Consider the following 19,920-nt stretch of genomic DNA (forward strand, 5'->3'; position numbering starts at 1 on the left):
AACATACAATTTGTATGTCTGGCGTTAGCAACAAAAAATTTAAAATTCTGACAACATGAATTTTTGAATTTTCTTGGCAAAAAAATCTATCTGGCTCTGGCAAATTGAAAATTCAAAAATTTCGGCTTCTGGCAATTAACTTCTGAACTCTCGGCTATTGACAAGAAAATGTCGGCTTTGGCAAATGGAGAATTCAGAACTATGGCTCACACTTGTAAAACAAACTGTCAAAATAATTTTGTTCAGACTCTTCTGAATTTTTATTTCGGCTCACCATACAATTCGGCTCAATATAATCACTTTCAATGTGGCACAATAAATAACTTTAGTCGTGTCTCGGTTCTGGCCTGGCCCCACGTTGGGCGCCAAATTTTGTGACGTATGATTTTAACTAAATTTTATTTTAAGTCAAAAAGTTCTGCTTACGTCAGGCAAAATCCGACGCTTTACAACAATAATAATTTGAGAAATTTAAACAAGTAAATTTCGCCGTCAGGCGCCAATTAATTTTTAAGCTAAATTAATAAACTACTCGACTCTTTAACCACAACCCGACAAACAACAACACCTCTGAGACGCTCTCAATCGTCAGAGGAAATTCTGCCTGAACAAATTGGCAAGCAGAAATGCCAACGACGAGACACGACTGGCACAACACTGGCTCGATACTGACTCACCCAAAGACGCTTCTCGATCTCTCTGTCTTTCTGGCTTCTCAGCAGCTGTTTTCCTCGGGGATAAATTAGGGAATAATCCAAAAGAAAACAACTTCACTTCTTTTTACACTCTTTATTAATCCCTTTTCTCGGCACGACACTCTAATTCTTTTACACACTCAACTTTTGACAAAATTGTGACACCTTTCTCGACAAATCTCTCAATACACAACTCTTTCAACACGTCTTGTAGAACACACATTACCAAGATGTCGGCGAAAAACTACTGACACCTGTTTCTGGCTTTTCTCCACACGTGCTCGTCTTCTTCAACTCTTCTTCTCTCTCGTTCCACTGGCTCTCCTCTCTCTGTCTCTTTCTAACCATCAGCGGCTCTGCCCTCTAGCACTTTCTCTCCTACTAACTATCCGCGCGACACACATTCACCACTGATAGTGGGTCACACGGCAATTCCGACTTTCTAAATTACCATACCAATTAACGATCACGGTTCAGGGATAATTCCAACAGATGACATGACGATTCAGAATTTCGACAAAATAAAAAACCACAATTCACATCGTCACAATCCCCTCCCCATGACCGGTACTACTCCCAGTAGGACCGTCATTACCAATGACTAACTACTGTCCGATGTCAATGGCTGGCTCGTTAATTTTGGTATGAGTCTCTCTCCTCTCTTCGGTACACTGCTCACGAAGCTTGGCTCTCCTCTATACGGCACACGGCATACGAAACTCGGCTCTCCTCTCTACGGCCCTCGGCTCACGGCTTTCGGCTCTCCACTCTACGGCACACGACTTACGAAACTCGGCTCTCCTTTTTACCTCACACTGCTCACGGCTTTCGGCTCTCCTCTCTACGGCCCTCGGCTCTCGGCTTTCGGCTCTTCTCTCAAATTTTCTGTCTACAATGCTTTCTAACATCTCTAATCTCAAAAAAAAAAATTTTTTTTTCTTAGGGTTGGGTCAGCTGTGACTCTCACAGCCTCTCCCCTCCCCTGGACTATAGGTACTGGGATCACATCCGTACCTTTAGTCCCACACTCGTCAGCATTGCTTTCAACTACACTTTGACAGAGTAAGCTCTTTTTACTCGGTCGGTTCTGGCACTCTTCTCACACAGTTCTATTTCTCGGCTCTTCTTCTCTCGCTGTCGTAGCCCAAGTGTACAAGGCTTCTCTATGCCCTCCAGGCACTGCTTTCTAAGACTCTCCGTATTGCCACACAATTCTGGCAGCTCAAAAAGTTTACTCCTTGTGTTTTGCACACTAGGCATGACTCCACTTGGGCTTGCCTTAGGGGACATTGTTTGGCATAATGTCCATGTTGCTGACATTGGAAACAGATCCTCCTAGGACAATCTCTGGCCCGATGTCCTATAGACTGACACTGAAAGCAAACTCCCATAAATTGCTTTGTTGCCGCTTGTGAACAATTTTGTTCTACATTTGGCAAACCAACTGGTTTGGCTCCTCCTGACACAATTCCTGCATACATGGCTGGGTATGCAATTTGCATAGGTCCTGGAAAGATTTGTGGTGGGGGTGAACTGACTACTTGGCTCTGCTCTGCTGATTTTTGGGCTGCTGTCATAAGTGTCATGGCGTCTACACATACACTTTCTGGCTTCTCTTTTATCTTGGCCTCGTTCGTCTCTTTACTTTCCTTGGTAGAGTGGTCACTACCACTCGATTCTGACTCCTCCTCTGACGTCACTATTTCTTCTCTCGGGACTTTCTTGAATCTGCTGTCCTTCACGGCTGCTGCAGGAAAACGCATCTTCTCCTTTGGTGGAGGGGGGGGTATACCTCTCGTCTAGATCTTTGGCCTTTTCGAAGTTTCGTAGAATTTTCTCCATCTGACTGAGAGAATCGAAATATAAACGGTCCAACTGTCGTCTATATTCCGGCGTAAGTCCTTTGTAGGCGATTTTGACTTGTTGTTTCTTGTCAAGGGGGCGCTTCATGTGTCCTAAGATTAACCTGAAGCTGGTCAAGTATGGAGATATTTTCTCTCCTTTCCCTTGCGTCCTGGCCCTCAACTCGTCAATCACGTCATCGTCGTCTACCGTCACCAGATATTCATTCTTGAACGCCCTCTTGAATGATTTCCACGAATTAATTTCACGGCGCAACGACCTAAACCAGCTGCTGGCAGTTTTCTGAAGGATGATTGGCAGCGCTTGCAATATTTCTTGATCAGAAAAATCTGACCAAGCCTTACAGTCTTCCAAGCGCTCCAAGAATTCCTCGGCACTATCGTCATCACCAAATAATTTTAAGTCCCAGTCCTTCAGTGTTCTAATCACTTTGGACCTTCGGCCGGACTTAATTTCTTTGTTTTCCTCCCACTACTCAGGGATAATTCCAACAGATGACATGACGATTCAGAATTTCGACAAAATAAAAAACCACAATTCACATCGTCACAATTCTTATTGGTCCAATGACAAGAAGCATTAATGCTTCTTTAATTTGCGACCAAGAAACAGGAATTTGGTCGAGAATTGATCGAGTTATAAATTTTTTTTGAACTTTTTTTTTCAATTTTCGTTTTTCTGATACGGGCGGGTGGGGACGCTGGCTATCAAAAATTTTTTAAACATATTCTTATTAGTCTAATGACAAGAAGCATTAATGCTTCTTTAATTTGCGACCAAGAAACAGGAATTTGGTCGAGAATTGATCGAGTTATGAATTTTTTTGAACTTTTTTTTCAATTTTCGTTTTTCTGATGCGGGCGGGTGGGGACGCTGGCTATCAAAAATATTTTAATCATATTCCTGTTGGTCCAATGACAAGAATCAATTATCCCTCTTTAATTTGCGACCAAAAAGCAGGAATTTGGTCGAAAATTGATCGAGTTATGAATTTTTTTTTGAACTTTTTTTTCAATTTTCGTTTTTCTGATACGGGCGGGTGGGGACGCTGGCTATCAAAAATATTTTAATCATATTCCTGTTGGTCCAATGACAAGAATCAATTATCCCTCTTTAATTTGCGACCAAGAAACAAGAATTTGGTCAAAAAGTAATCGAGTTATGAATTTTTTTTGAACTTTTTTTTCAATTTTCGTTTTTCTGATGCGGGCGGGTGGGGACGCTGGCTGTTAAACTTTTTTTAAACATATTCCTGTTGGTCCAATGACAAAAAGCATTAATCCCTCTTTAATTTGCGACCAAGAAACAGGAATTTGGTCGAGAATTGATCGAGTTATGAATTTTTTTTGAACTCTTTTTTCAATTTTCGTTTTTCTGATGCGGGCGGGTGGGGACGCTGGCTAACAAAAATTTTTTAATCATATTCCTGTTGGTCCAGTGACAAGAAACACTAATGCCTCTTTAATTTGCGACCAAGAAACAGGAATTTGGTCGAAAATTGATCGAGTTATGAATTTTTTTTTCAATTTTCGTTTTTCTGATACGGGCGGGTGGGGACGCTGGCTGTCAAACATTTTTTAAACATATTCCTGTTGGTCCAATGACAGTAAGCATTAATCCCTCTTTAATTTGCGACCAAGAAACAAGAATTTGGTCAAAAAGTAATCGAGTTATGAATTTTTTTTGAACTCTTTTTTCAATTTTCGTTTTTCTGATGCGGGCGGGTGGGGACGCTGGCTAACAAAAATTTTTTAATCATATTCCTATTGGTCCAATGACAAGAATCAATTATCCCTCTTTAATTTGCGACCAAGAAACAAGAATTTGGTCGAAAATTGATCGAGTTATGAATTTTTTTTGAACTTTTTTTTTCAATTTTCGTTTTTCTGATACGGGCGGGTGGGGACGCTGGCTATCAAAAATTTTTTAATCATATTCCTGTTGGTCCAGTGACAAGAAACACTAATCCCTCTTTAATTTGCGACCAAGAAACAGGAATTTGGTCAAAAATTGATCGAGTTATGAATTTTTTTTGAACTTTTTATTCAATTTTCGTTTTTCTGATACGGGCGGGTGGGGACGCTGGCTATCAAAAATTTTTTAATCATATTCCTATTAGTCCAATGACAAGAATCAATTATCCCTCTTTAATTTGCGACCAAGAAACAAGAATTTGGTCGAAAATTGATCGAGTTATGAATTTTTTTTGAATTTTTTTTTCAAATTTCGTTTTTCTGATACGGGCGGGTGGGGACGCTGGCTATCAAAATTTTTTTAAACATATTCTTATTAGTCCAAGGACAAGAAGCATTAATGCTTCTTTATTTTGCGACCAAGAAACAAGAATTTGGTCAAAAATTGATCGAGTTATGAATTTTTTTTCAATTTTCGTTTTTCTGATACTGGCGGGTGGGGACGCTGGCTATCAAAAATTTTTAAATCATATTCCTGTTGGTCCAGTGAGAAGAAACACTAATCCTTCTTTAATTTGCGACCAAGAAACAGGAATTTGGTCGAAAATTGATCGAGTTATGAATTTTTTTTGACATATTTCGATATTTTCGTTTTTCTGATACGGGCGGGTGGGGACGCTGGCTATCAAAAATATTTTAATCATATTCCTGTTGGTCCAGTGACAAGAAGCATTAATGCTTCTTTAATTTGCGACCAAGAAACAGGAATTTGGTCGAAAATTGATCGAGTTATGAATTTTTTTTGAACTTTTTTTTCAATTTTCGTTTTTCTGATACGGGCGGGTGGGAACGCTGTCTATTAAAAATTTATTAAAATAAAAATTTGCAATTGTTTTACTTTAAAAGGTGATAATCCTTTTTTATTTTTTATAAAAAAAAATTGTTATAAAACTGTTTGAGTTTTGAATTTTTTTAGTACTTTTTTTAAAGTTTTTATATTGATTTTAGTGTGCATAAGTTGTTTCTATCCCTGCGATTAGCTGATGAATAAATTCATTGCCCCAGAGTGTGCCGCGTGGAGGTTGCAATTTTCTACAGTCCTTGTTTAATTTTTTGTTTTAATTTGTATTCGTAATTCATATTAAATTGGAAAAAAAATCGAAAAAAATTTATAACTCGATCAATTTTGGACTTAACCCATTAACGCCCAACTCGTGAAAATTCTTTGGTCATTTTCAAGCTACGTAATTATAAATAAAACGGTTGACAATTTAAACCAGAGGTACATTTTCTGAAGGTTTTGGATGTGCTCTTTCCGATTCCGGTGTCAAAAATAAATTTCGTCCAAACCAAAATTAAATATGGCGGTTTTAATGTCAAAAAACACAAAAAAAATTCATTTTTTCAAGTTTGACATTTTTTTTCACCTTGAAAAAGTATAAGAATAAAATTCTATTTTCAACCATCGGTGCATAAAAATTATACACTTTCAAGAACCGTAAAGTAGAATTAAGAATTTCAAGATGGCGGACCAATATGGCGTCAAATCTAAAGTAAAATTTAAAAATTTTGGACAATATTGGTCAAATTGCCCAAAAGTCAATGGATTCGCCTGAATTTTGTTACTCGGGGGTTTTTGGGGTCGCTGATTACGAATATGAACTTCATTTTCAAAAATTCAAAATGGCGGATCCAATATGGCGGACGAGTTTTACAAAATTTCATCGAATTCACTTGAAACTTGTCACTCGGGGGTTTTTGGGGTCGCTGATTACGAATCTGATGTTACTTTTTCAAAATTCAAAATGGCGGATCCAATATGGCGGACTTATTTTTTAAAACTGATCAAATTCACTTGAAACTTGTTACTCGGGGGTTTTTGGGGTCGCTGATTACGAATATAAACTTCATTTTCAAAAATTCAAAATGGCGGATCCTATATGGCGGACGAGTTGTACAAAATTTCATCGAATTCACTTGAAACTTGTCACTCGGGGGTTTTTGGGGTCGCTGATTACGAATATGAACTTCATTTTCAAAAATTCAAAATGGCGGATGCAATATGGCGGACTTATTTTTTAAATCTGATCAAATTCACTTGAAACTTGTTACTCGGGGGTTTTTGGGGTATTCTATTTCACGCGTGTATGACTTTTTAGCACGTTTTGCTTTTGGCGGCATTTCTAAAAACCAAACCGTTAAAAATCAATAACTGAATGAAACAACTATACACAAAAATGACAATATCGTGCTGTATGAAAAAACTGCCTCTCTTTAGGATAAAACAAAAAAATAAATAATTTATGCCATTATAAAGGGCCAGAGAAACATAACGTATGTAAAAAATAATATTCCTATTATACTTCAGATGCAACCGTGGACCACCAATAGCAATTCCAGAATGTGCATATATGTATCGCCTACTATATATAAACTTGCTTTCTTTCTAATTACACTGAAAAAAATGATATTGTCGATTTTGTCATACGAGTATAGTAAGGTATTATAAATGAAAGAGCAATACTGTATTTCTGTTCTTCACATACATATTACTGTCTCTCACATACATATGGCTGTTCTCCACTCCATATGGCTGAAACAGCAATACTGTATGTCAGTTCCATATACACCAATATAATATCTGAGAATTGGTTATATTTATATCAGTACCATAAATATATTTTTTTCAGTTTATGTGCATAAACAACACCGAGAACCAATTAAATGAGTTTTCCAATTTTGCTGTCCGCCAAGAGATTCAAAATTATCTCAAAAACCCCTGAGTAACAAAATTTAAGTCAATAGAATGAAATTTGAAGATTCTTGTCCGCCATATTGCATCCGCCATTTTGAATGTTTGAAAAAAAGTTCATATTCGTAATCAGCGACCCCAAAAACCCCCGAGTGACAAGTTTCAAGTGAATTCGATGAAATTTTGTAAAACTCGTCCGCCATATTGGATCCGCCATTTTGAATTTTTGAAAATGAAGTTTATATTCGTAATCAACGACCCCAAAAACCCCCGAGTAACAAAATTCAGGCGAATCCATTGACTTTTGGGCAATTTGACCAATATTGCCCAAAATTTTTAAATTTTACTTTAGATTTGACGCCATATTGGTCCGCCATCTTGAAATTTTTAATTCTACTTTACGGTTCTTGAAAGTGTATAATTTTTATGCACCGATGGTTGAAAATAGAATTTTATTCTTATACTTTTTTAAGGTGAAAAAAAATGTCAAACTTGAAGAAATGAATTTTTTTTTTGTGTTTTTTGACATTAAAACCGCCATATTTAATTTTGGTTTGGACGAAATTTATTTTTGACACCGGAATCGGAAAGAGCACATCCAAAACCTTCAGAAAATGTACCTCTGGTTTAAATTGTCAACCGTTTTATTTATAATTACGTAGCTTGAAAATGACCAAAGAATTTTCACGAGTTGGGCGTTATTGGGTTAATTTTTATTTTTTGGTCACAAATTAAAGGGAGATTATTGCTGTTTAAAATGTGACTATTGCAATTTTTTCTATAAACTGTAATAGCTAGCGTACGTTGTTTTTGCGTTGATTGAACCTTATAGGGCCACCGCGCTACTATGTGTGTCGGCGCCTATGGATTCTTCTGATGGCTGGCGGCCGGCGGGTCGCTTGTTTCACCGAGCTTTTATGTCAAGCTAATTTTATGTCTAATGATATTTATGTCAAATGAGAATTACGTTAAATGACATTTATGCCAAATGAAATTGATGTCAAAAGAAATTGATGTCAAAAGAAATTTATGTTAAATGATTTTTATGTCAATAGAAATTTATGTTACATAATTTTTATGTCAAATGGGAATTAAGTTATCTGAGTTTTATGTAACATAATATTTCTGTTTAATGAATTCTATGACAAATGATATTTATGTTAAATGGTTTTTGCGTGCAAAGAAATTTATGTCAAATAATGTGCATATTATGTGAATTTTAAGTTAAGTAGTTTTATATCAAATACACTGTAAAAAAAGGGAGTTAAATTTTAACTCCCCCGGGGGGTCTATAAAAGTCGCACCCATTGGGGAGTTAATGCCAGGGGAGTTAAATAAAGAGAGTTAAAATTTCACACCCAAATGCTAACTTCCCAAAAAAAAAATAACTCGCGCGGGTGTTGAATGAAGGGAGTTAGAAATTAACTCTCTTTTGGAGTTGATTTTTAACTCGAAAAATTTCACTCCCAACTTCCGAGTCCGTTAACTCCCTAAATTTTTTACAGTGTACCTATTTGGTCAAAAAATATTTCGGGAATATAAGCATGCGTCTCGAATTTATGAACAATTTTAAATTACAAAATTTAGGAGTGAACAAGAAATTAGTTCAGAGTCACCAAATTATAAATTATCAGAATGTCCACAAACTTTTTCCAATATAAAAGAAAATATGCGAAATATGTTTGAAAAAGTGATGAACGTATTAGACGAGAACGAGTCTGTTTAACGAGTTTCATGTAGTACCCTAGGATTAGAGAAAACGAATTGCTTCTCCAAACTATGTCGCATCGATGAAAAATGTAATTTGCAATTTATATATTCGAAACTAAAGCCGTAAAGGTGCCATTACACAGGCACAAAAAAGTTTGTATCCGAAACACTACACTACTAATACTTATAACGCAATGTATTTTCGCCAGCTGAATCCGAATCCGAAGTCAGAATTGTTAAATTGGTTCTTTCTTTGAGTTATACTGATAAAAAAATGGTAAACTGTTACAAACTTCAATTGGAGTTGGTTTTAAGTTTTTTAAAAGTTATCGAAAACTACTGAAATGTAGTTCACACATTGTGTGAACTATTTGCAGAAATTCCGTAAGGAAATTTTTTACGGAATTCCGTATGGAATTCAAACTCAAAATTTGTAGAAAATTTACAAGCATTTTATAATTAAGATTTAAGTAATGATTTTTTCTTTGAGCAGGGGAACCCCAAATTCGTAGTTTCGCCACTGATAGAGCATCTACTAGATTGATTATTTGATTAACCCTTAAAGCACACCCTGGGTGCTTGACACTCATACTCGACCTTTGCACTTTAAAAGTGACTATTCATTTTTCAAAATAAATAGAAATTTAACATGAACTATTATACTACCTTTTTCTAAAAGTCCTATATCTCAAGAGTATACAGTTAAATTTTTAAACACAAAAATTAAACATTCCGGTAGATATAATGGTTTAAGTTATAATACATTTTTTCATGCTTTTTTTTAATTCAAATTTTTTATGATTAAACAAATTACCATGAAACATATTTTTCTGAAAAATAGATGTGCTTTGCTACCTAAGATAGTTTGGCTGAGAGATACACCCTGATGCTTTAATGCTGTCCTCCCGGTTTTGACAGTTGATACAGTAGAAATATAACATTTTCATCCAACTATTTTAAAGTTATTGTGCGACTCTACGCGCTCTAACGTTCGGTAGAAAGCTTGTAGGTGCTCAGAAGTAGTGGTAAGAGGCCGGAGTGACTAACGGGGTTGATGAAGCGGGAGACGGGAGTATGGAGGTGAGTGTAGTGTGAATGTGATCGAGAAGCAAAGGGATCGACCGGGGATGTGATGCAGCAGAGTAAAGACGAGGAGAGTCATGCGTATCGTATATCTTTATAGTGTCGCATACACAAAATAATCTGAGCTTTTGTAAATCATTGTCATACAGCAGTCTTAATAAGTGCTGTAAAGTCTGCACTACAACTCTTCAACATTTACTAGAGTTGACTACCAGTATCATAATTATTTAAACAAACCATATTTTACTCTTCGTACCCTGATACCATCCATAGCGTACCATAATCCTAAAATGTACCATAATTTTTGAAAGAACAAAAAATGTACCATAATTTTTAAATTATAAATTTTCATAATAATGAAAATACGAATCGTATGAATATAGTCGCATTCTTTAGTTTATTTCGCTTTTCTCAGTCTATCTTGAACTTGTTTCACTTTTTGTCTGGTCAAAACCATCGCTTCTGACCAGCTGGCTTGATTAGCATCCGAATGTGTTACAATGAGTTACAATTGTTGATCCATGACTGATGTTATTTAATTCTGTTTGGGCGTTCCCTTTCCAGTTTAACCCACGCATTAAGTGAAGCAGGGAGCGAGCTCCCGTATCAACGAGTCAGTGGTTCGGGGGGGGGGGATTGTGCCCTTAGATTAGTGTTGTGAGCCAGAGCCCTGTCCCTTTCGAAAACCGTCCCACGCACTACGTGAAATCAGAAGCGAAAACTCCCGTATCAACGTGCCAATGGTCGAGTTAAAGAGAGGGGTGAGCGTCCTGGTGATGATGGTACCCGAGAACTTCGACACCGTCCCCCCAATCCGTTTCAAAGCACTAAATGACCAAGGAGCGGACTGCCGTATCAACTGGTCAGTGAAATTGTTAGAGGGGAGTGATCGTGCTTGTCTCTGGATTCTGACTATCGACCTCCCTAGAATCAGCTCCACGTACCAAGTGAACCAGGGAATGCTACCGTAACAACTGGCCAGTGTTTGAGATCTTGGGGGGAGGATTATCCGGAATCCTGACCCGGGTTATCGTAAAGTGTGTGCGATAACTTCACGTACCATAGGACAGTGTAGGGTTCCCAACCGTACTTATTTATGAAAAATGCATTTTACAAATCAGTTTTAGTGGTTTTAGAAACAAATTACAACTTTCGAGCGTGAAAAGAATCATGCAAACTTCTGTTAATTTTAATCAAATTGACTGTCATGAATTTTATAAACACTTTCTAAAGAATGAAACATACTGTTTAGTGAAGTAGGGAAAATTGATAAATATAAGTTTTAAAACTTAAATTTTATTATATTTATTTAGAGCACTTTTTTGTTTTTGTGATTCTTTTGTTGCTTTTCTTTACATGTAATTTTATAGTTTTTTCACTATATGTAATCATAATGTTTTTATATATTTGATACCAAACACAATTTTTTCTTTTGTAAGATTCTTTTTTTAATCTTTCAGCAAGAGTATCAGTAGCTTCATTAGGAAATAAAGCTTTAATCCCAGAAGCTATATATATCGTCTATATAGTCTATATCGTCAGATGTGAATCTCATTTTCAAACTGAACTTTCAGGACTGTCCTATAAATTATATTAACTTAACCTCAATATCTTAACGAACAAGCGGACCAAGTATTTTTAACAAATAACGCACATGCACTCTATTACCCAATTACATTTTACGATTTGAAAATGTACCTCCAACTTCAAAATTCATTTTTCTTATTTATTTTAGATAGTAATTAATGATAAGAATGTTCACCAAAAGCAATATATTAATTTTATGTTGTCAAAAATCATACTTGTTCTTTTACCTATTATAATATTTTTCTGTAAATAGTAAATAAACATTAATTGTAGATTTAAAGGATTTTATATACATGGTTCTATATTCTTTTCAGTTTTTCAGAGTTTTAAAATGATTATTATGGTTTTTACACAATTTATCCTTTCACTCATTTATTAATCCTTAAAAAATTTGCCATTTCTTTTAATTTTTAATATAAACATCTTTAAAAAATTTTAATTTTTGAGAATAATATATTTTTTTTAAAAAAACCTGTTTTGGTGACCTACTTAGGTAGGAGCATAGACAACCGATCAATTGTTTATAACAATTGTTCATTTTCATGAGACAAAAGGTTAGAAAACATGGATAAATTCAATGTTGAGAGACAAGAAAATTTTGTTTTAATCACGAATTATACGGCCATCTAATTGGCAAAGGTAAAAATGCTATCGAAAAGTTTTTAGGAGGGAGCAAAGTCGTATGACGATTTATTTTTTTTTTATTTATAACATTCACACATTTTTATGAGACCGGGGTTAACAAAACTTTCATAATTTCAATTCTTTAAAAACAGGAAATTTTTTACAGTAGTGGAATTGCTCAGGCAGTTATATGGTAAGTAGGAGAGGGCAACAGAAAAGTTTTCAAATGGGAGCAAAGTTGTCCGACAATTTGTTTCTAAAAATTGAACATTTTGATGTGACTGAGACTTAGAAAACTAGGATAATTTCAATTTTTTGGAAACATGAAATGAGACTGAGGTTAAAAAAATTAGGATATTTTCAATTTTTTGGAAACAGGAAATTTTTTTCAGGCCCCGAATTGCTAAAGCGTTTATTTGGCACTCTCCTAAGTAGGAGAGTGCAAAAGAAAAGTTTTTGAATGGGAACAAAGTTGTCCAACAATTTGTTTCTAAAAATTGAACATTTTGATGAAACTGAGGTTAAAAAAATTAGATAATTTTAATTTGTTGGAAGCAGGAATTTTTTTTCAGGCCCCAAATTGCTCAAGCGTTTATTTGGCAAGTAGGAGAGTGCAAAAGAAAAGTTTTTGAAAGGGAGCAAAGTTGTCCGACAATTTGTTTCTAAAAATTGAACATTTTCATGAGACTAGGAGGGAGTAGTCATCCGGCTGTTTGTTACAGAAATTCTAATTTCATTGAGCTATCAAACTAAAAATCACAAAAATTCTATCTTCTCACGAACAGGAATTTTTTTTAAACAACTTGTTTTGTAGTTTAGATCTCTTAAGAATGTCCTACTTACATCTCATGTTTTTTTCTTTTTAATAATCTCAAATTAAAGCTTCGGATTTCCCCAAAAAGAAGATATAAGTCGGAAAATGGGCCGAAAAAATTTGCCAAAGATATAGTGTAATAAGTAAAATTTGTCTGTCCGCTCGCGCACTCCAGCGCGATGAACAGTGTAATTTTTTTACAATTTACTATGAAAAATTGTCTAGAAACTAAAAATTTTATCGGATATTAATGTTCTTGGTCTAAAATTACTAAGAGATCCATCAAAGTCGATTTTTGAATTTTTAATTGATTATTTTTTTCCTGTTACTCAAAAAGTTGACAAATTACAATATTTTTAGAAAAAATCATGTTTATATTTTTATTTTTACATTTCACATGACCGAAATCAATTTAAATTCGTCAAGTATCACCACCGGACAATTAATAATGCATAATACAATTTATTTAAATTGTTGTTGTTGTTTTCGTTATAAAAATTTTAACTAAGAAATTGTTATATCTCTTAATGAAAAAAGTTTGGAAAATTTTTTATTTTTTATTACTTGGTTTTGATGTAATTTTCATTTTTTGATATTTGTTGGCATTTTTGTGGTAGATCGCTCAGGTTGAGTGTCCAACGACGACGATGATATTCTCTTTACATCTATTAGAAATATTATTTAAGTAGTAAAATTGTTTTTTAATACCCAAAAAGCACGTGATATTAATGTTATGTTACTTTGTAATATTAAAGATATTACTGTCAACATTATATTGACGTTAAAGTAATGTTACATGTTAATCGAGAGGTATTGTTAATATATTTGCATTTAATAATTTTCATCTTTTTACCTGCTCGATGATCAATCTTTCTTTCTGTACCACTTGTTAGTGATGATGACGTTGATGCGGTCGGTGCTGAAAATGTCGCCAATGAGGTTAATCCTTCAACTGTTGTCAATACCGAAGATCGTTCGGGTTTCATGAGAAATTCTGGTTTAAATAATATTGCTGCAACTTATTATTATTATTATCTTTTTAAGATTTGAATACTTATGAGAACATTTGTTCCTCGTTTCAATAACGAAGAAAAAATAAAACATTTGTGAAATTTACAATTCTGTTGTTAGAGATAAATTTACATTTTTTTATTGGAACATTCTTCCGTAGTACAGTTTTTTTCACCACTTCAGGAAACATATAGGTGCTAAAAAAAGATAACCTACTTGCCATATGAACGCCTGAGCAATTCGGGGCCTGAAAAAATGTCATGTTTCCAAAAAATTAAAATTATCCTAGTTTTTTAACTTCAATCTCATCAAAATGTTCAATTTTTAGAAACAAATTGTGGGACATCTTTGCTCCCTTTCCAAATCTTTTCGTTTGCACTCTCTTTACTTGCCATATGATAGCCTACATATATGAACGCCTGAGCAATTTAGGGGCCTGAAAAAAATTTCCTGTTTCCACAAAATTGAAATTATCCTAGTTTTTTTAACCTCAGTCTCATCAAAATGTTCAATTTTTAGAAACAAATTGTCGGGGCCTGAAAAAAAATTCCTGCTTCCACAAAATATTCTTTAAACTTTTTTAATTTTGTCAATAAACGGTCAAACATTTTTAAATTCAAAAAATTCCTTTTACAATGAAACTAATTATTTTAACCATGTAAAGGACTTGATTTAAAAGGAAATTCGCCATAAAAACAATTTTCTCACTTGGTTTTTTGATGATTGTCTTTGCATTGTTGGAAAACTCATTTCAACTAGAAAACTGCTTGCTCGACGGAAATACTCAGAACTTGTTACAACGCCCGTGAGTTGAAACATTTACTTCTTCATTCACCAGAGGCAGCACCAATCTACTAACAATTTCTAGGCGACATTACCAATCGAGTATGTTTCTCTTCATGGTTTCAGGTATAGTACAGTGATATCAAAATAGTCAACAGCCGATGAGAATAACTCAAAGTTTATATTTACATTTTTAAACAACTAATACATTTTTAAGCAGTTTTATCAGGAGAGAATTGAATTTTATAAATCACCTAACTGATGATTTCTTCTGTTACTGATAAATGAGTGTCTAAAAAATAATCAAACTTTTTCCTTTATATGTAAAATTTGACAGCTATATATTTTTATTCTGAAACCGAAATGGAAAATGAATGTAAAATTACTGTGAAGTGGAGTGGAAAAGAATTTTCCATTAATATTTTTGAAACTGACACAGTATTAACATTAAAGGAACGTATTTACGATGAAACTGGTGTCCGTCCAGAAAGACAAAAGCTTCTCAATCTTAAATTTAAAGGTTAAGCATAATTTGTTAATCGTTTCATAAATAATTTTCTAAATTAATTTTACTGTTTTGAAACAAATTTTAAGGATTGAATTATTTTCTCTATAAATACATTTTTCTTTTTAATATTCACATATTTACGTGAATTTGCATTTTTACCTAAATAACAAAATCTATATTAATAATCGTTGTATTTCCTGTAATCTGTTTGTTGCTTCAGTTGTTGTTTGCTTTTTTGTTTCCCAACTTTTTTAATAATTTTTCTTTTCAAATATTTTCAATTTAAAAATTAATGTAATGAAAATCATCAAATTGTTGCAAAAAAATTTGATAATAATAGAATTCCTTAGAAGAATTTGATTATTTAGGAAAATAATTGAATTCTAACCAAGAATTTTGTTAAAATTTTTGAAAATTCTTTTTAAAGAATTTTTTTGAATTTTTGTTAAAGTAATGAAGTTTTTTTAACAATTTTAATTAAAAATTTTGAAAATAATTTAATTTTATGAACAATTCCTTTCAAGTTTTAAAAATAATCTTGTTTTAAAAAAAATTGAAATTAAACATTTAATTATTGAATTTTATTAAAATCTTAGAAAGTAAATTTTTTTTAAAATAATAAAATTATTCGAAGGATTTATTAAAATTTCAGAAAATAATTGTATTCGTTCGTGAAATTTTATTAAAATTTTGTTTAAAAATAATTGAATTTTTGCAAAAAATTTTACTATTTATAAAAATAATTGAATTCTTACGAAGAATGTTATTATTTATGAAAATAATTGGATTCTTGTGAAGAAGTTTATTAAAATTTTTGAAATAAACAAGAATAATTAATTAGTAGATTAGGTATAGTTAATAATTGTATTTTTTAAAAATTAGAATCTGAAATTATTCAAAAATTCATATTTGAAAATAAAAAATTTTGTAATTTCCATAATAATAATAAATTCAATATCACGTTCCGCGCGTAACATTTGCTAGTGATACTAATAATGTATGTATTTTAAAAACGCCAATAAAGCTTTATTACAATTTTTGTTTTTTTTTTGTAAGTTTTGAGAATTTGTTTTGATGTTATTTGAATTCAAAAATACTATAATACAAATAATAATTAAAGACTATTAATATTCAATTCGTTTTGAAAAATACAATTTATCAAAGTTATGCATTACAATTCAGTATAAATTTTCATCAACGCTTGATAACTGTTGTGATAAAAATTCTTTTAAAAATATATTTATTGCATTTTGTGATAAAAATTATTTCAAACATATATTTATTGCATTTTGTGATAAAAATTCTTTTAAAAATATATTTATTGCATTTTTTTGCTTTTTAATTATCGTATCAATAACCACCAAAAAATGTATTTTCAGGAAAACCGACACAAGATGAAAACACAATTGGAATGCTGGGCATTAAAAAGGGCTTTAAACTCATGTTAATGGGATCCCGCGAAGAAGATATCGCAGAAGTGAGTCAAGCTCCTGAGAATCTACCAGACGTGATAAATGATCTCGACATCGAGGAGGAGGAAGTGGAAATTGAAAAAGCCGAAGTTTACCTCTCAAAAATTCAAAAACGAATAGACAATTATAACGTCCTAGAATTAAATCCACTTCGCGAGGGAAAGAAATTGTTAGTTCTCGATATAGATTACACTTTATTTGATCACAGATCAGTTGCAGAATCTGGTATTGAATTAATGAGGCCATTTTTACATGAATTTTTAACGAGGGCCTATAAAGATTACGACATTGTTATTTGGTCGGCCACCAGTATGAAGTGGATTAATGAAAAAATGAAACTTCTCGGTGTAACAAATAATGCTAATTATAAAATTGCCTTTCACTTAGATTCACTTGCTATGATTTCCGTTCACACTCCAAAATACGGAGTTGTTGATGTAAAACCCCTTGGCATGATTTGGGGTAAATATAAGCAATTCTCATCGAAGAATACAATTATGTTTGACGATATTAGGAGGAATTTTATCATGAATCCTCAGTCGGGTCTTCGAATCAGACCTTTTAAGCAAGCTCATTTAAATAGACTGAAGGATCGTGAACTTTTAAAGCTTTCCGATTATTTGGAACTTATTGCGAAACTCGATGATTTTCAAACGTTGAATCACAGAAAATGGGAGGAATATAGAGCGAAGAAAATAAAGAGTCATAGTAGGAGATATGAAGGGAACGAAAAACAAAATACTTAGCAATCAAAAAACCATTTTCAGATTGAAGTTTTTGTTTTAAAAACTCATTGAGATTTTTGTCTTACGACAGTTAATCGCAAATTAAATTAATACTAAAAGTAGACAAAAATATCCTTTTTCGTAATATTATTTTTATGTCTTTGAAATAATAAATCATTTTCTATACACTGATACTTCTGAAGATATTTTTTCTTACCAAAATCATAAAAATACCAGTTTCCATTAATAATTACTTATTTTGTCAAAATGGAGGAATTAAAATGATAATAATTAATAATAATAATAATTCACATGATTATTATTTTAACTTGTTTTTCAGAAAAAAGAACAAAATGTTTCCAATAAAAACTTTTTTCTCTAAATTTTGTTTTTTGAACTTGTATACAATACTTTAATTTATTATTTTTTCGGTTGATTTTTTAAAACAATTATTTTCAATTTACAAGAATAAATTATTTTCTAATAAAAAATTTTAATTAAACGTATAATATAATTAGAGAAAAAAAGATGGCATTTTGCTTGAAGTCCGTAAAAGTCAGTTTTTTTTTTTTTAAAGTCCGTAAAGTCCGTATTTTGATTGAGAAAAGGTGAATAAAGTTCATAAATTGTACGATATAATTTGAAGAATTTTAGAGAAATTGCAAATGATTGCAGAAATTCAATTATTTTCAAAATTAATAAAATTCTTTGCAGAAATTCAATTATGTTCCAAATTTTTAAAAAATCCTCGTCAAAATTTCAATTATCTTTAGAAATAATTAAATTTTTCTCCAAAATTCAATTATTTTCGAAAATTTGCTTAAAATTCTTGTCAAAATTTCAATTATTTTAAAAATATTTCCTCAATTCAATGATTTTTAATATCTATTATTTTAATAAAATTTTCCAAAAGAATTCAATTATTTAAAAAAAATTTAATGAAATTTAACGCAAACCATTAATTATTTTCATAAACAATAAAATTTTTGCAGGAATTTAATTATTTTCGTAAATAATAAAATTTATTTTAGGAAAATTCTATTATTTTCATAAATAATAAAAAAAAACTCATTGCAGAATTTCAATTATTTTTTATACAATTTTAATCGAATTCCTCGAAAAATTATTGATAAAATTCTTTATGAGAATTCAATTCTAAGAAACATGCAATTATTCAATAAATTGTTTTTTTGTATTTAAATAATTGAATTATAGTAGAATTTTCTAATAATAATTTATTTAAAAATGTATTTCAGTTAAAATTTTAAATTATGATTAAATATTAAAAGCATTAGAGTGTCAAATTTTAGAAATAATTGAATTTTGAAAAGGTTTCAAATTAAAAACTTTGAAAATATGAATTTTTCATCTTTTTAACTAAAAATTCTGTGGAATTAATTTTTTTGAAAAAGTTTAATTGCGGATTTTTTTTCAAATTCTTTCGAGTTTTTATTTTCTAATATATTTAATTTAAGAATTTACGAATAATTGAAATTTTGTAAAATTGAATTGTAAATAAACAAATTTGAAAATTCTCAAAGAATTTTTTCAAAAGTTATTAAAAATAATGCATTTTTTATAGAATTTAAGTTAAAAACATGAATAAAAATTTAATTGTGGAAAAGTTACAAATTATTGAAGAAATTCAATAATTATTTTCAAAAGTAATAATATTCTTTGCAAAAATAAAATATTGTTCAAAAATAATAAAATTCTTCTTAGAAATTCACTTATTTTCACAAATAATAAAACTCATCACAAAATTTCAATTATTTTTAATATAATTTTAATCGAATTCAATAAATTATTTATTTTTGTATTTAAATACTTGAATTCTCGTAAGTTTTAGTTTTAGTGAAAAACACTAAAATAATTTTCTGAATTTTGGAGAAAGTTACAATTGATAGCAGAAATTCAATTATTTTCTAAAAAAAAAAAAAAATTTCGCACAAATCCAATTATGTTCTAAAATGTATAAAAATTCTCGTCAAAATTTTAATTATCTTTAGAAATAATAGAATTTTTTTCTAAAATTGGCAATTTTTCAAAAATGTTCCTCAATTTATTGATTTACAATATCTACTATTTTTATAACATTTTCCAAAAGAAATCAATTATTTTAATAAAATTTCAAGCTAACATTTAATTATTCTCATAAATAATAAAAATTTAACGGGAAAATTCAATTATTTTTTTAATACTTTAAATTTAATACAAATTTTTGATAAATTTCTTCGCATAATAATTCAATTAATTTCATGAATAATAAAATTATTCATAGGGACTCAACTATTTTTATAAATAATACAATTTTTTTACAGGGATTCAATTATTTGCATAAATAATAAAATTCTTTTTAGGAATTTAATTATTCTCATAC

The 19,920-nt window shown here is 31.5% G+C and overlaps 1 protein-coding gene across 1 annotated transcript; it reads left to right on the forward strand.

Moving 5' to 3' along the window:
- The first annotated feature begins 14,957 nt into the window (after positions 1-14,957).
- On the forward strand, positions 14,958-17,734 carry LOC122498779 (ubiquitin-like domain-containing CTD phosphatase 1). The gene is made up of 2 exons (XM_043606691.1): positions 14,958-15,355; positions 16,723-17,734. The coding sequence occupies exons 1-2, from the start codon at positions 15,199-15,201 to the stop codon at positions 17,559-17,561; spliced, it is 996 nt and encodes a 331-aa protein (XP_043462626.1). The 5' UTR covers positions 14,958-15,198; the 3' UTR covers positions 17,562-17,734.
- The last annotated feature ends 2,186 nt before the right edge of the window (positions 17,735-19,920 follow it).

This window comes from Leptopilina heterotoma, unplaced genomic scaffold, assembly GCF_015476425.1.
Source record: "Leptopilina heterotoma isolate Lh14 unplaced genomic scaffold, ASM1547642v1 Lhet_16, whole genome shotgun sequence".
Lineage (NCBI taxonomy): Eukaryota > Metazoa > Arthropoda > Insecta > Hymenoptera > Figitidae > Leptopilina > Leptopilina heterotoma.